This window comes from Malassezia pachydermatis, assembly GCF_001278385.1.
Source record: "Malassezia pachydermatis strain CBS 1879 chromosome Unknown scaffold6, whole genome shotgun sequence".
Classification (NCBI taxonomy): Eukaryota; Fungi; Basidiomycota; class Malasseziomycetes; order Malasseziales; family Malasseziaceae; genus Malassezia; species Malassezia pachydermatis.
The window spans coordinates 51,943-68,045 of record NW_017253143.1 but is presented as its reverse complement, the minus strand read 5'-3'; the positions used below and the strand labels follow the sequence as shown (position 1 = coordinate 68,045).

The 16,103-nt window shown below is 47.6% G+C and overlaps 9 protein-coding genes across 9 annotated transcripts; 6 read left to right on the top strand and 3 right to left on the bottom strand.

Moving 5' to 3' along the window:
• Nucleotides 1-244: 244 nt before the first annotated feature.
• Malapachy_0021 (rho gtpase activation protein) lies at nt 245-2,164 on the top strand (the record flags this gene model as incomplete). Its single annotated transcript, XM_018134555.1, has 1 exon — nt 245-2,164. One exon carries the CDS (start codon nt 245-247, stop codon nt 2,162-2,164), a length of 1,920 nt encoding a protein of 639 aa, XP_017991161.1.
• Nucleotides 2,165-2,301: 137 nt separating this feature from the next.
• On the bottom strand, nt 2,302-3,066 carry Malapachy_0004 (polymerase iii polypeptide h; the record flags this gene model as incomplete). The annotated part of the gene is made up of 3 exons (XM_018134538.1): nt 2,302-2,892; nt 2,922-3,008; nt 3,043-3,066. The coding sequence occupies 3 exons, from the start codon at nt 3,064-3,066 to the stop codon at nt 2,302-2,304; spliced, it is 702 nt and encodes a 233-aa protein (XP_017991116.1).
• A 168-nt stretch (nt 3,067-3,234) lies between these two features.
• Malapachy_0015 (mitochondrial protein) lies at nt 3,235-4,937 on the top strand (the record flags this gene model as incomplete). Its single annotated transcript, XM_018134549.1, has 6 exons — nt 3,235-3,882; nt 3,921-4,052; nt 4,078-4,166; nt 4,196-4,394; nt 4,424-4,724; nt 4,753-4,937. The coding sequence occupies 6 exons, from the start codon at nt 3,235-3,237 to the stop codon at nt 4,935-4,937; spliced, it is 1,554 nt and encodes a 517-aa protein (XP_017991096.1).
• Nucleotides 4,938-7,740: 2,803 nt separating this feature from the next.
• On the top strand, nt 7,741-8,031 carry Malapachy_0041 (hypothetical protein; the record flags this gene model as incomplete). The annotated part of the gene is made up of 3 exons (XM_018134575.1): nt 7,741-7,783; nt 7,810-7,868; nt 7,897-8,031. 3 exons carry the CDS (start codon nt 7,741-7,743, stop codon nt 8,029-8,031), a joined length of 237 nt encoding a protein of 78 aa, XP_017990930.1.
• A 114-nt stretch (nt 8,032-8,145) lies between these two features.
• Nucleotides 8,146-8,883, top strand: Malapachy_0018 (hypothetical protein; the record flags this gene model as incomplete). Its single annotated transcript, XM_018134552.1, has 5 exons — nt 8,146-8,385; nt 8,414-8,643; nt 8,673-8,694; nt 8,773-8,814; nt 8,857-8,883. 5 exons carry the CDS (start codon nt 8,146-8,148, stop codon nt 8,881-8,883), a joined length of 561 nt encoding a protein of 186 aa, XP_017991100.1.
• A 286-nt stretch (nt 8,884-9,169) lies between these two features.
• Nucleotides 9,170-9,815, bottom strand: Malapachy_0006 (40s ribosomal protein s14; the record flags this gene model as incomplete). The annotated part of the gene is made up of 3 exons (XM_018134540.1): nt 9,170-9,453; nt 9,518-9,594; nt 9,730-9,815. The coding sequence occupies 3 exons, from the start codon at nt 9,813-9,815 to the stop codon at nt 9,170-9,172; spliced, it is 447 nt and encodes a 148-aa protein (XP_017991118.1).
• A 271-nt stretch (nt 9,816-10,086) lies between these two features.
• Malapachy_0020 (60s ribosomal protein l38) lies at nt 10,087-10,516 on the top strand (the record flags this gene model as incomplete). Its single annotated transcript, XM_018134554.1, has 3 exons — nt 10,087-10,089; nt 10,217-10,415; nt 10,476-10,516. The coding sequence occupies 3 exons, from the start codon at nt 10,087-10,089 to the stop codon at nt 10,514-10,516; spliced, it is 243 nt and encodes an 80-aa protein (XP_017991031.1).
• A 321-nt stretch (nt 10,517-10,837) lies between these two features.
• Nucleotides 10,838-12,604, bottom strand: Malapachy_0027 (cell cycle arrest in response to pheromone-related protein; the record flags this gene model as incomplete). Its single annotated transcript, XM_018134561.1, has 1 exon — nt 10,838-12,604. The coding sequence occupies one exon, from the start codon at nt 12,602-12,604 to the stop codon at nt 10,838-10,840; it is 1,767 nt and encodes a 588-aa protein (XP_017991027.1).
• A 1,513-nt stretch (nt 12,605-14,117) lies between these two features.
• On the top strand, nt 14,118-15,503 carry Malapachy_0038 (cell division control protein 23; the record flags this gene model as incomplete). The annotated part of the gene is made up of 1 exon (XM_018134572.1): nt 14,118-15,503. One exon carries the CDS (start codon nt 14,118-14,120, stop codon nt 15,501-15,503), a length of 1,386 nt encoding a protein of 461 aa, XP_017991155.1.
• Between the last annotated feature and the right edge of the window lie 600 nt (nt 15,504-16,103).

Here is a 16,103-nt window from a genome sequence, read left to right as displayed (position 1 = left end):
GCATAATCCCATTTCCGGGGCACTGGCACCGCGTGGCGGGTGAATGCAGACGCGCGACTCTGGTAATCCATTGTGGCGGACTGCAGCTTTGTGCAGAGACAGAGGTTGACAATACTCGCTTGCTTTATTGTTCGGTCACCCGTATCTCTTTGACAAACGTTGGTCAGCCGTTGAGTCCGTTGAAGCCCACGTTTCTTTCCTTTTAGACCTCCCGCAAACAGCTGCTCTCGTTTGCGTTGATAAAATGACTTCCCCACGGTGGGATGATCCCGCTGCGACTCTGGGTGGACTAAAGTCATGGTGGTCGGCGTTCAGTGTGCGCGGAGCGGTCTCACCTCGTGAAGAGCGTCTTGAGATCAACCCGGACTCCATCTTTGGTGCACCGCTTCACCATGTACTAAAACACTCGAGTGTCGCTATTAGCTTAATGAAAGAGGACGGTGAGCCCTATGTTTGGGGTTATATTCCCTCTCCCGTCGCCAAGATTGGATTGCATTTAAAGCAACATGCGCTTGAAACAGAAGGCGTATTCCGTGTTGGCGGGTCCGAAAAGCGTATGCGCGAGCTGCAAGATTTGCTCGATGCACCGCCTAGTTATGGGAAGTCGCTAGACTGGTCCGTCTACACAGTGCACGATGCCGCTGGTGTATTACGTCGGTACTTGAACATGATGCCAGAACCTATTGTTCCAAGGAACCAGTTTAAGAAGTTCTGTCGCGTACTGGCAAAGTTGGATCTTGATACAGATACCAAAATCGAAAAGTTCCGCGTTCTCATCAAAGCGTGCCCTCAGGCCAATCAATACCTGATGTTGTATATCCTGGATTTGTTGGCTATGTTCGAGCGCAAATCTGCTACGAACAAGATGACAGCTCAAAATTTGGCAATTGTGTTCCAACCAGCCATATTGAATCACCCTAGCATTTCGTCCAAGGATGATCATATGCTAGCAGTCAATGTTATTGAGTTTTTGATTGAGCACCAGGACCACTTTGTCTTGGCTCTATCGACTCCACCTCCCAAAGATGTTTCGCCTGAGGACCTGACAACCAAGATTTCTTCCGAAGTTGAAAGCTACATCATTATCCCGTCAGATTCCGATGAGGAGGTCGATGAGTACCATGTCCATCTGGGCGGTGGCTCTTTATTGGCACAAACGCCTACGCCCGCTACATCAAATGGCTTCTTTTCACGAATCGAACGCCGCAAACGGGCCGATCGGCAGCCTGTGGTCCATACGGAAGAGCTTAACCCTCAGACTTTGATTCCTGAGAAATACCGCGAGTCTCCGACCAAGAACCAGCGTTTTATCCGAAATGAAAACCGTGGTCGCTCTCTTTCTCAGTCCGACGAGCAAGCGGGTGAGAAGGTATCTGCGAATGCACTCAAGGATGATGTTCGCAAGGGGAAGGCTCATGGTCCTTTTGAGAACTTGAATATTTTTTCGCGGCCCAAATTGCAGAAACGTTCTGCATCAGCTACCAATGTGTCACAAGAAACGTCCGCTTCGACGTCTGCCTCAGATACCCTTTACCCTATCTCATCTTCTACAGGCGCCAGCCCTACAAACACCAGGCCAATACGAGGTTGGAGCGATAGCGCATCGCAACCCATTTTCCAAGTGGAAAAGGCTACGGCGCAAGACGTTCAACCGTCATCAAGCTCCTCTCATCCACCTACACCTCCTGTGAAGGCACCTATGAGCTGGGCGCGCAATGATACGAGCACGGGAGGCATGACCCATAGTGGTCCTACTGCCCTGGCATCGTCGCCTCGGACTTTAGCGCCCATTGCTACAATGCCGACGCCTTCATCTTCTCGCAGCATCTCTACATCTGGGACATCACGGCAAGAGGAGCAGCCGTTTTATTACCTGCAGAACCCACGTTTGGATACGTTGGGTCCAGTGAAGCAGCCTTTGGAAAATATACCTATGGGTATTCCCGCCTCCAAAGACATGCATAGTCTCCCGACACCTGTGTCTGTCCAAGTGACGCCTGCCAGTGCAGACACCACGCCAACAGCGGACCAGGAAAACAAAGGGTACAATCTTAATACAAAGCCGGCAGCTGATTCTGTGGAATCTTCGTCGACGGCCCTTCGTCGCGGGACACCTGAACTCAAACACGCGAAAGTTGTCCTTACGATTTCAGCTCGCACGTAAGATGGATTTTTCAAGGATATGGTTTTATGTAGTCTCTCTTTACACAGCATTCCATTCATTCTTCTGCGTACATCATGGTACATGTTGGCCTTGTCTTTGGACGACAATATATCATATGGACATGGAGATTACGTGAATTATTCTACAGGGACTTGTTCTGCACCGGCCCACCACGATACCAATCCTAGACCCTGGCCGGCGATAGAGCCAACAATACGGTAAGGCGCATAGTTCGTGGACCCTTTCGAGCCTGGATCTCCGGGAATATTTCCGACACCTGTGGGGGTCTCACCGAGCTTTCCTTCCCCCACAGCTGGCCCTGGCTCCATATCATAGAAGCTGTCTGATTCAATCGCAAAGCGTATTGTCTCTCCGACGTCCAGATACATCCGCTCCTCGGGAGCCGACAACAATGGGTCAGCTACATGTGCATCCGACGATGGATCTAGGAGCCAAAACCACGCTTGCTCTTGGTAGTCAAAAGCAGAGGGCGTAGGAAGAAGATGCGGTGGTATATAAATATCGTCAAAGAATCCCATAGAAACCCGAATCGACTCATTCGTTGACGATGTGATCCGTCCTACGAGGACCTCATTGATAAAAGGTCGGAAGACCACTAGACGAAAGAGAACGGTGTAGTATAAGCACCCATCACCCCACCGAATGCGACCCTCACTAGCTTCAAGAATATCATGGACACAAATACACAGCCCCACATCCTGAAGAACCTATCGTATAAGCCTGTACGCGTACTTACTTTATTTGCGTACTTTACATTGATTTGTTCTGCAATGGCCGTCGCACTTGGCTTGTGGAAATTTTTCGGCTCAACCTTGATGGTATCCTAGGGATTAGTATACCATGTAGACAATACATACCTCAATTTCTGATAGAACAAACATGGCGTTGTGGCCAAGCCTACGACCGTACGAGTTGTCGGCTGGGCGTAGTACACACCGCACTAGAAAAAAGTCCACTGGCGAGAGGGTCGAGCATACTCCACTTGTATGCCACGTGGTTTGTGGGACGAGATCGCGCTTCTGAGAGCACAGGCCCTATCACTCCCACCCATGAGTGCCGGTGATGTTGTTAGCGATGCGGCGCATACATTGTTACCTACGCCAGAAGAGCTAGAAGCTCAGGGAAGAGCCGAGACGAATTCGCTCCCGAAAGAAAATGACCTCTTGCACAATCTACCGAAAGCCATGGCCCAACTACAGCAGCCTTTAGTCGACCTCCATGACATTCCGATTTTGCGGCTCGCAGCTATTCGCATTACTGGGCTCAAGGATACACGGAATGGATTTTTGGCTGGGATGTGCAGGCCGTATGTGGATCCTACAGCGCCGGAAGCTTTCTTGTCTGATCTGCGCTATGGGCATCGTATGTACTTCCCTCTTCCTGGCCAACCTACTACGATTCATGCTATCCTGCAATCAGCGACATCGTTCAGCGCTGACATATCGCGAATGGATTTAGCCAAAGACATTTCTGTCGAGCTTGAGCCTTCTACTGTATCTGACCGTCATCCACATGAAGACGTCGATGTGGTTCTCCGTATTCGCCCAGCTAGCCGCTTTTTCCTGAAGACAAGCACTAGTGTCGGCAATAGTGAGGGAACTGCCTCTGTCCAGGGAAAAATCAGGAACCTGTTTGGTGGTGCTGAGAGTCTGGAAGGTAGTGCTACACTCGGAACGCGAACGAAGCACAATTACAACGTAAGTTATTTTCTGCATGATGGCTCACCATATATTAGGTCGCGTTTGCTACTCCTGTCCTCTCCTGCCCCGACTTGTGGGCCAATGTCTCCGCTATGTCACAACATCGTGACCTGACTGGCTATTTAAGCGCTCACGAGGCTCAGCATGTGCTCCGATCCGCTCTGATGGTGCGTCTATTCCTTCTAACATTAGTATGCTCATTTGAATGGCACTCGACATGAACTTGCCTATGAGGCCAGCCACCGCCACTTCCACCATATTTTGCCTGAGGCCTCCGTTGCGTATGTATCATGATTCTTTTTGACATTAGTTTGCGACGCCTTGCGAAGCCGTCCATCAAGTCTGCCATAACGTATACCATGGAGAGGGATTTACGCGACCCTTCTTCCGCAAATTTGGTGGGATCGTATTTCAAGACCGTGTTGGAGTATGCAGGCTTGGGAGGAGATACATCCTTTATGAAGATGGAAACACAGGCGAGTGTATCTGACATGTTATCAGAAGGATGGGTATGTATTCAATATGGTTCTTACCTCAGTCATGGTCACTGGGATTCCGAACTGGTATCATGAAAACCTTGGACAATCGAGCCCCATGCTTGAGCGATCGATTTATGCTTGGTGGACCTACTTGCGTTCGCATGTTCCGTATGAACACACTAGGTCCCAAGCAAAAGCGTACGTATGACATGTGTATCTCATTTTCAGACGAATCTTTGGGTGGCGACGCCTATTGGGCAGCGGGAGCTAGTCTTCTGGCCCCTATTCCCACTCGGTCCCACTGGCCACTTCGGCTCCATACTTTCCTCAATACTGGACAACTTATGCAGATGCAGCCTCGTATGTATCGATATTGGCTAACCATAAGATCAACCATTGGGACTGCGCACATTTTCGGAGCTCATGCAACCTTCTGCTTCTGCAGGTGTGGGTGTGCTATTCCAACAAGGACCTGTGCGCTTAGAGTTGAACTTCGGACTTCCTTTGCTGGCGCGCGTGGGCGACGGGGCGAGGAAAGGTATCCAATTCGGTATCGGACTAGACTTTTTGTAGTGTGCATAGAACGCATTGCACCACAGGAGAGGCCCATGCGTGTTGAAAGCCTATCACGTGCTAAGAAAATACCACCAAGTTGCGCGCGACGCGCATATAACGTTGGACGGCATGGCGACATTCTCCTCCGAGGAGGCGCAAGGAAAGCTGCTGTCGAAGTTCCATACGCCATTGAAACGAAAACATCCAGAGGGAGAGTCTCATCCAGCTCAACATCATCCATTGCCTAGACATGCACCTGAGTCACCGAAACCTGTACCGCTTCTTCCTAGTGCTTTAGAGCCCAGCTACTTGTGCCAGTGGCGTGTGCCACAATCTAGGAAGCATAAGACATGGGATGGTGATGCCATATTAATTATTCACGGAAACAAGACGACCTGTTCTCTTCGCTCTACGCATGACGGGAGTATGATTGTGACTAATGCACCGTTTCGAAAGCACAGCGTTCAAGCAGGAGACGAACTTTATGTGGGGGGTAAAGAAATCATGATTGAACGCGCATTGAATGATACCAATGTTGACGGATCAGAAGAAAAAGATGACCAACACCCGGTCAAGCCGGTTCATCGTCCTCTTCTTTCCAAATCTTCGCTGGCTGCCAGGCAGCGCACTATACCTGCCTCGCAGTTTTATTCCGGTAACTCGAAATCCTCATCCATCCTTCCGAGTCAGATTGACAAGCATTTACCTCTACGAAACATGCAGGACCCACATCCACGATACAACCCTAATGATCCCGATGCCGTTGTTATGAAGCGTCCAAGCCCCAAACACCAAGAGCTTTTTGGCCGTGGTCTGCCTGTCGTGGACGTTGTACTAGACCCAAGCTTGACGCGAATCCTACGACCACATCAAATTGAGGGCGTGAAATTTATGTATGAAGCTGTGACAGGGATCACTTCTGTTGAAGCTGGTCACGAAACACCCGGGCAAGGAGCCATCCTAGCCGATGAAATGGGTTTAGGAAAAACTCTCCAAACTATCGCTTTAATCACAACATTACTGCGCCAAAACTGTTACTTCTCTTCTGTTACTACTGGCACCGTCGAAAAGGTTCTAATTGTTTGCCCACTCACTCTTGTCGTGAATTGGAAACGCGAGTTCCGAAAATGGATGGGGCGTAGTTCGATTGGTGTGTTAGCTGTTGAAGGCGATGGACGCAGTGAAGTGGAACGCTTTGTAACAGGGCGCCAGTATCAAGTCTTGATTTTAGGATATGAACGACTGCGTAACTGTGCGAAAGAGTTGGCGAAATCCGTGCCTCCTATTGGTCTCATTGTATGCGACGAAGGGCACCGTCTGAAATCTAAAGATACAAAGACAACAAAGTGTTTCGATTTACTACAAACGAATCGGCGACTATTACTTACTGGCACACCCATTCAGAATGATTTACGAGAATTTTATACCATGATGGATTTTGTATACCCCGGATTGTTTGACCAATATTCTGTTTTTAAGCGTGTCTTCGAGGACCCTATCATGCGCAGCCGTGTCCAATATTGCTCAGATCAAGCTTTACAGCTTGGCCGTGCTCGAAGTAAAGCAGTAAGTATCCTACCGTCTAATGTGGCAGCTTAGCATGATCACCAAAGGTATCATTTTACGTCGGACTGCCGATATTCTTCAGTCTTACCTGCCACCAAAATACGAGATGGTGGTCTTTTGTACTATGACTCCATTGCAGCGTCGGATTTATGGCATGTGCTCAGAATTTGTGAACTACGAACTTACATTTGGGATGAGTCGCAGTCATCTTCCCTACATTACACTGCTCCGGCAGCTTTGTAATTCAACTGAACTTCTCCGATCTGACATTTCCGAATCTGGACGTACACCTGACACGAATGTCAAGGCGTTGGCGCAAGCATCCAGGGATATACTGGATCATTTCCATACCACAGGTGGCTCTATGATTTTGCAAAGCAGTGGAAAGTTGGCGGTCTTACACCATTTACTCAAATCTATCTATGAAACGACCAATGATCGCGTCATATTAGTGTCCAATTTCACAACCACACTTGACGTACTACAAAAATACTGCATCAACCAAAAATTCGTCACGTTACGACTCGATGGGCGAACCAAGGCAGACGACAGAGTGAAGCTGGTAGGCCAATTCAATCGGATGTCAGAGCACCGTAACGAGACCGATCCGTTTGTGTTTCTTCTAAGCTCCAAATCAGGTGGTGTCGGGTTAAATTTGATCGGTGCAAATCGACTAATCCTATTTGACAGCGATTGGAATCCAGCTACGGATCGTCAAGCCATGGCGCGAATCCATCGAGATGGTCAAACCAAACCTTGCTATATTTATCGACTTCTTTTGGTTGGCACATTGGATGAGAAAATCTACCAGCGCCAAACTACAAAGATTGGGTTGAGCGATTCTCTGATGAATAACGAGGCTCAAGACAGCTATGATCCGTCAACGGACAGTGATTCCTTCTCGGAAAAAGAGTTAAAGGACATTTTCAATTTTCATCCTGACTCGCTTTGTTTGACGCATGATCTTCTTGGGTGTACTTGTAATGGCTCGGGCACAGACCCGAGTCAATTGTTATGTACAAGTGATGATGTGGAAGACACTCTTCAACTCACTTCACGTCAGCCACGCGGATTCATTTCTGCAGCACAATTATCGGATGAAACAGAGTATGAGAAGGCCCAACGAAAAAAACTAGCCATGCAACTGGGCTCATTTTTGCACTATAACTTCACTACATATGCGCGCACGTTTCACTTTGATGAGGCGCTTCAAAGGGCATACAGTCTGGAGGAGGCACAAGCCGGCAGCCAGATCATGCCAAGTAAATCTGCTTCAGACACAGTATTTTTTGAGAAATGTATGTTTTCAGACTGCTAATATCAGCTCCCACACAAGATGAGGATTTCCTGAAACACTTGAGTCGAAAATATATGGCCAGTACTGTACGTTGCCTTTACTACTTACCTTTAGCCATTGTCATCAGCGGGAGGGTTGATCAGTTATGTATTTGTCAAGCCTCCTCCCAAGATTCAATCTATTAGCAAAAACCCTTCTGATACTGTGGACTTCTCTGTGGCTGTAACAGATACCTCACCTAGCTCGTAAAACGTCTTCGTAATTATTGTATATATAATTATGGCTTACCAGTTAGTTAGTTGTCTTACCGCCTCCACTTGGCCAGAGCGTGAGAGAAACACAATCTTGGCTGGACGGAACACAATGAGCCTCACTGATGATGCATACTCACGCTTATCTCAAGAAGAACGAGATAAGTATGACTCAGAAGTTCTTGCAAAGGAAAAACTAGAGCAGGAAGCATTACCGTACAAGTGGACACAAACGTTAGACCATGTCGAAATGATGATACCAGTCCCTTCAGGCACACGCTCAAAGCAAGTACAATTGACGCTCAAGCGAACATCCATTAGCGTGACTGTGCATGGAAGCATTATCGTTGAGGTAGGTATACACGTATACTTACATGCAGGGTGCATTGCCTAAGCCTATTCTGACGGATGATAGCACTTGGACAATTGGTACGTTCAGCATATTTAAGAAAGCTTATGCAGAAGATGATGGATCTCTATTGTCTATATACTTGGAAAAAGAAAATCAGAATGAATGGTGGCCTCATGTCGTGACACATCACCCAAAAATAGATACGAGGAAGATCAAACCAGAAGACTCAAGTCTGAGTGATTTGGATGGAGAAACTCGGTAGGTCTATGCAGAATCTAACGTCACAGAGCTATGGTCGAGAAGATGATGGTATGTTTGATATGTGCTGACCTTTCTTTCAGTTTGATAACAGGCAAAAGGTATGCCATATACATACTTACATCGAAGCAAATGGGGCTTCCTACTTCTGACCAACTACAGCAACAAGAAGTATGTCGCTGATTTTCGCATACACTAACATTTCTCTCACAGATGCTGGCTAAATTTACGCAGTCGTAAATAGACAGACACATGCACGCAACAATGAGCCACAAATCTACCGATAAAACACAGTAAAAATAGCGTTTCAAAGCCTTCATTCGAGGCAAAGTTTTGTATTGGCAATTGGAGAAGTATCCAATAGAATGAAATCTAACCATATAGGACCAGATTATCATCAAGTACAGTGACCATGCACAGCGAGGAACTATGCTGGGCTAGCATGGTGCGAGACACACCATCTCACCGGAAGGGGAAAACGAAACGCAATCCACACATACCGTACAAACAGTTGTGGGCGACACGTTTACAGACGGCGACCACGGCGACCACCCTTGCGGCGAGTCGAGTCGGACGGGACCGGCGTCACGTCCTCAATGCGACCAATGCGCATGCCAGCACGGGCAAGCGCACGCAGAGCGCTCTGAGCACCCGGGCCGGGGGTCTTCGAACCGACACCACCGGTGGCACGAATGCGGATGTGCACAGCAGTGATACCGACCTCCTTGCAGCGAGCAGCACAGTCCTGGGCAGCAAGCATAGCAGCGTAAGGAGACGACTCGTCACGGTCAGCCTTGACCTTCATACCACCTAAAAAAGTTAGTACTGTTCCGCACACCAGAGCAATAGCTATCACTCTGTAATGGACACTTACCAGTCACACGGACGATGGTTTCCTTGCCGGTAAGATCAGTCACATGGACAAAGGTATCGTTGAAGCTGGCGTAGATGCTGAAGGGCGTTAGTATTTTGTTCACAATTGTTGTCCAATACATGTTCAGTGAAGGCAAGCATATAACAGCCACCACGAAGCTGTCTCTATCGAGCCCTCACACAAGCATGCATTGTATAAAGCATGATACATACTGGGCAACACCGAAAACGATCTTGCCGTCATCGACGTTGGGGCCGAGCGAAACTTCCTGGTTGGCGGAACGGACCTTAGGCGCCATCTGGTAGGTGTTAGTACAATGTCCAAAGAAAATGCCTCAATCAAAGAGGCAACAATCGTACTCACGTTGCCGTATTGGGATGGACAAGTAGAAGACTTGGGCCCAGCAACGTTTTCCAAGCCAGTCTAAGCCCTATGGGGTCACGTGCATATACCAGTTGTTCACGTGATAAACAATATTCTGACCGTGCTATGGAGGCGAAGTCGCTGACCTACACCGGCTGGTGCAGCACTCCAGCTCCTTTCTCCCAACGCATTCGCGAGACGACAGGATGGTACGTGTGCATTTGTATGGCACCTGGCTCTTATAGACAATCCTGGATATAAAGAGCAGGTGTGCTTTATTTATGGGACCATGTTGCTAACATTTGCGCTTTTTCCTTTGGCGCGTATCTTTCTTAGCCCAAGCAGGTGACGGACATTAAGAACTTCCTGGCGATTGCTCGTCGCCCTGACGCTAAGGCGGCGCGCGTGAAGAAGACTGTGCTTGCTAACCGCAACGTGCAGACTAAGTTCAAGCTGCGCTGCTCGCGTTACCTCTACACCCTCGTTGTTGACGACGCCGAGAAGGCTGAGAAGCTGAAGCAGTCGCTCCCTCCGGGTATGTATGAAAAGAGCCCTCTCTAGGCTTCAATATGGACATGTACTAATATATGATCAGGTCTTGACGTGAAGGAGATCGGCGCTAAGAAGCTGAAGTAAATACACAACCTGTATTCAACGTACGGCCTTTTTGCACTGTAACGTTTGTAAGCACTCAAGTTCTTCGTCAAGACTTCAAGGCTTGCAGATATTTTACGTATCTTGGCACTCCATAGAGCCAGGTCAAAAATATTCTTATTCCCATGTTTCTTTTGGTCGCGCGAATTGTATGTGCGCTCGAGCGATAGTGTGTCGATTCTTATTGCATTGTTGCTATTATAAGTATAGTACATGGATCGTCAGAGATCATACAGCTATCATCCTACGTAGGAGAGTATGGGTATTGAGGTTGCGGGAAATAAACCTGCCCTGCGGAGTTCATTAATAGAATAGTAAATACTTTAGCGCCGTGAAAATAAGCACTGTTGGTAAAGCCAAACCCAGCATAATCACCATAATGCCTAAGGCTTGATAGGTAGGGTCAACAAACCGGTCGGACCAGTGGCTTACCTTGTTATCGTCTTCATTCTCATTCTCATCCAATGGTCCACCGAATGTAAGCACACGAGGCGTGGTGGGATCACCCCACGATCCAATCACATCGTTAATTTTCTGCTGGGCGGCTTCCCAGTCCAAAGATTGTTCTTTCCAACGTTGCTCAAACGTCGCACGCCATTCGGCCAAAGAGGGGTCATTGATATCAGGCGAGGTAGGAGGCTCCAGTTGTTGCTGCAGTTGTGTGGCACTCTCTAGACGTTCAATTCGACCAAGCAACGCAGTCATATCAAAATTAGACATATCTGACCTGTTCGATGCAACGGCCATGTCAGACTTCATAGTACGATTGTCTTGCTCTAGGGTTTCAATCCGTGCAAGCAATGATGCTAATTCAGATTTTGTGATCGTGATGTTAGCTGAGTCCATGCCAGGCTGAAACAAAGGCATAGACTCTGTTGTGTCCGCATCGGTCTCCGAAAAGTCGGTATCACGCGCTTTAAGGGTATCCGTAGTCATATCACTTATAGCATAATCAAAGCCCGATGTCGCCTCCCTGACATGTTCAGGCAATTGTGATTCTGTGTCGTGAGGCTTAACCATTGATATAGAGTTTTGGGATGTTGAAAGGCCTTGCTTAGTCTGATTAAGCTCCTCTTTGAGTGCAGCCACCTCGCCTTTGATATTATTGTACGCAGCCAACGTAGACTCTAGACTTTTAATCTTGTCCATGTGGCTAGCCAGCTCCGCATGTGTTCTCTCCAGCTGAGACTCAAATCCGGCCAATGATGGCGCATCAAAAAGAGCAGGTTGTTCAGAAGCACTAACAATGGCTTTAGAAGACATTGGTTTAGGAACGAGTTCCGGGAATGGCGCATCTTGTGCCGGTGCTACCCCACCGCCTAAGGTTTCATGAATGTTCTGAACTGTCGAACTCAGGGCTTGAAGCTCAGTTCCGATCATTTTACCTTTCTGCAGTTCACCCTGGAGCCGAATAACAATATGGTCGAGGTTGACATTTGGTTTTCCAAGACGAAAGCCACCTTCGGCACCAGGACACAAGCCATTGCTACCAAAAGAGCCACCATGAATACCACCTCGATACAAACTTGAGAAATCACTCCGGAGCTTCAAGGCATCTTCAGGGGTTATAACAAGGTAGATGCGGCAAGCCACCCTGCGGTGCAACACATCCTTATTATCATCTGTCAATATATCAATACCGAAATCGACAACGTCTTCGCTGTGCAATTCAAAAGGTTCAGACTCTTGAGATTCAGGTGAAAGGCGAGTACCATTGATAAAGGTACCATTCGAGGACTTGATATCTTTGATAAAGACCTTGTCATTTTCACACCAAACCTCGGCATGCGCACGGGAAAGGACCTTGCTATCAAAATAGCCATTCAATGGACTCGGCACAGTCTTGTTGTTTGAGTACCGACCAATTTTAATGCGATTTTTAGGCCCAGCGGGAGCGAGGTTGATTTGCTTAGGAACGAATGTATCATTTAATGGGTACAAGTGCAATGCGGGGTACATCAAAGTGTCTGACTGTCCATTGTTTGCAGTTTTTGATGGTGGTGCAGCTCCTCCGCTGCTATACTTGGTAGGAGCAGAGCCTTGCACCTTATTCCCGCTTCGTTCCGCCATATGATCTAGATGAGACGCAGTGGACTGAAAGCTGCGCCCCAGTAGCGTGAATGAGTAAGATGAGGCCCGACGCAGCCCTCCCTGGGAAGTAAGCTCGTGTCAATTGCCCGGGCAACTTCACGTGCTTCAATAAATCATTTCCCCCATCTGAACAAATGAGACGATGACATGTACTGTACTCGCGTATCTCGTAAAAGACGAAGAGCTAGAGATGTAGCCGTACTGCTATATATAATGCTAATACTACTATGCAGACCACCACTCGTATAACATAGGTTTTAAGCGCTTGACGAGCACAGATAGAGGATCGGTTGTTGTCAGGCATGGCGTCTTTGGGTGATTCCAAATCGACAAAACCGTTCCTATTTATTGGAACTTGCATGATTGTGCAACTGCTTGTATTGTAGGATGAGTCAGAGCTGATAAGAGCATGCCAAGTTGCTTGTAATTTTCTCCAGCGTACTTGCCAGTCTTGAAACCATAGGAGGAGCTGGTCATCGTTACATGCAGCTAGGGATGTGGCGAGATACATATGATCAATCCATGCACCATCGAGGCGTGTCAAGGAGGAATCTAACTCAGATAGCCGTGTACGCAAATACAATGGAAAAGTCTGGAAAACATTGGTAGCTTTTTTACGGGCTCGCACTTCGGCACAAAACATATCAAACATCGATCTATCCAACAGCGATGGTTCATCTACCGCCCAAGCGTTCAATTCCATCCTTGTTCACCTTGGCATGAAGCTTGAACTAGTGGCGTATGTATTGATGATTTGTGGCATCTCCTGAATGCACGGCGCACGGTACCCGTCAGACGCGACGCGCTGTGCATCCACGTGGCTTTAAGAGCAACACCCCTTTTGCTTTGTATATCAGCGATCACCGCCATCTTGCTGTGACAGCCTTTGTATGCGGTTTTCGACACTAGAAGGTGTAGAAGACCTTTCTCCTGCACGCGTAAAGCAAGTATTAAGGCATGCAGGGCGGTCGCTCTCTGAGCGGGGTTTGCTTGATGCTGCACAATGGTACGTTAGACCGCATTCCTAACTCGTAGGGCGCTTGAGTTACTCGCCAGTGTCCCACACCCATCAGTACCACCGCTTAGCACACCAAAACTAAGAGAATCATCTCATGGTAAATTTCCTACACATTCAACTCCTGCTTTAAACCTTGGCTCTCCAGTCTGGAATGCAAGTAAAGCAACTCATGATGGTGCCGGCGTATCTTGCACGAGCTGGGAAGCCACATCACCTATCGGACCTTCTAAGCGACATGTATCTTCTCCTGTGAGATCTATGGATCCCCTTACGTCGGCTGAAGTCCCCCCTATCCATGTGCATTTTTCAGAGACAACTTCAGAATCATCATCTGCGTCATCTGATGAAGATGTCTATACGCTAGCTAAGACGTTTTTTGATCGCGATAACTATTTGGCTTGTGCATCTTTACTAGATTCACAAACACACCTTTCTGAGAAATCTCGTTTTCTTCAAGTATATTCGAAGTTGCTAATGTATGAAACTGAAAACCCAGATACCTTACTTCCGACATTGGCGTATGCTGACAAGAGTACAGATCGGCATGGCCAACCCAAGTACATTGCCCTTCTTGATTCACTTGTGGCACCTAAAGACCCCTTTCTATTATTTATGAAAGGTGTGATTCTCCGTAAGCTTCACAAGCGGATTGAGGCTATGGATTGCCTCTTATCAAGTGTACGTGCCTTCCCCTACAATTGGAGCGCGTGGAAAGAACTCAGTCGGACGCTGAACTTGAATACAGCGGAACGTGATCAAATATTGGATCTTTTACCCAATTCTTTTATGAGCGCCTTCTTTATGGAGTACTCCCAGCGCCAGTCCACACAAGTGGATGCGGTACACTTTGAACGACTTGATGCCTTATTAGCACATTTCCCTCGTTCAGCATATTTATTAACCAGCCGTGCCCAGTCTCTTTATCTGCACCAGGAATTGGAAGAAGCGGCCGATACATTCCAGCAAGCTATGGCATTACAGCCTTATCGCTTGGAAGGGATCAGTGAATATTCTAATACATTATATGTTCTAGATCAAGCTGATACTCTTGCACAGCTTGTTCAGCAATTTTCTCACATATCCAACAGTGCTGAAGTATGGTGCATGCGGGGCAATTTTTACAATCAGCGCAGTGAACACTTTCGTGCTGTGGAGTCGTTCAAGCAAGCACTACGACTGGACCGTGAGTGTGTAGCGGCTTGGATTTTGCTCGGACACGAGTATTTGGAACTGAAGAACAGTCATGCTGCTGCAGAAATGTATCGACGTGCGATTGAAATCAATCCACACGACTACCGTCCTTGGCACGGGTTGGGCCAAGTCTATGAGCTGAATGAAGCATGGTCATCAGCCATTGACTATTATCAGCACTGTGCAATGATTCGGCCATACGATGCGCGTATGTGGGCATCTCTAGGTGTGTGTTACGACAGGCTGGGTCGCAATGCTCAGTCAATTGAGTGCTTCAAGCGTCACTTGACGTGCCCTTTGACACATCTTGAATCTGTGGAAGCCATTGCTCGTATCATAGAGCTGTATGAGCGTGAGGGTGATACAGTGCATTCCACTATATACCATTGCTTGCTTGTGCAGGTGATCGAACGTGCCGCATCTCAACTGGATTCTGGATTATTGGCCCGTTTTGTCTTCAGTTACGTCATTGCGGCACGTTGGGAAATGGGGGAGCTTAATGGTAAGCTCTATCTATCGCATGCAGAAAAACGATTAGGCCGATATGCTATACCTGATGCGCAGCAAGGCGATCTCGATCGTGCGCGTAATTATTTGCAAAAAGTGCTTACAGCCGGGACTGATATGACCCCAGTGGCCGAAGAACTCCTCCTCAAGATTCGCACGTGAAAAGGGGTAAGATCTAAAGTGGGAACAAACAAGCACACTCGTTTAAAAAACATCATTGTATTGGCTTCTTTGTAATTTGGGCTATGTGGCGATTATGCGAAACCTGTTCGGTTCTCTGCTCGAGAAGAAGAACCTCTGTTTGTATGCAACAAATGAGAAACAACGAATTTTATACAGAGTCTAATTTACTTATGAACCAGTGTATTGTGAGTCCTTTTTATTTAAAATTTCAGGTATGTCTCTTTCAGATCGTGTGAATAGCCAATGAAAGGGCTGTATCCAATCCCAAGTGGTACTCCATGATCGGCCCCTCATCTTGTCCCTGGCCCTAGTAGTTATGCAAGTAATGTCCCCGACGAGAGTTTATAAAATATAGTCGGCAGATCCGACTCGCTCACCCTGAGTCAGCTCTGATATCATGGAAAAGGAAGAACTCCCCAAGCCTTCTCCTGCTGTTGTCAGAGAATCCACCTCAGAGTTCTTCCACATTCCTGTATTGCAAAGAGGCTCGAGTGAGAGCAATTGTGCGCCAAGCGACACGAGAAGCTCGTCATCATCCTCATCTGACTCTGCCTCCTCCATCGTAAAAGTCTCTGAGCA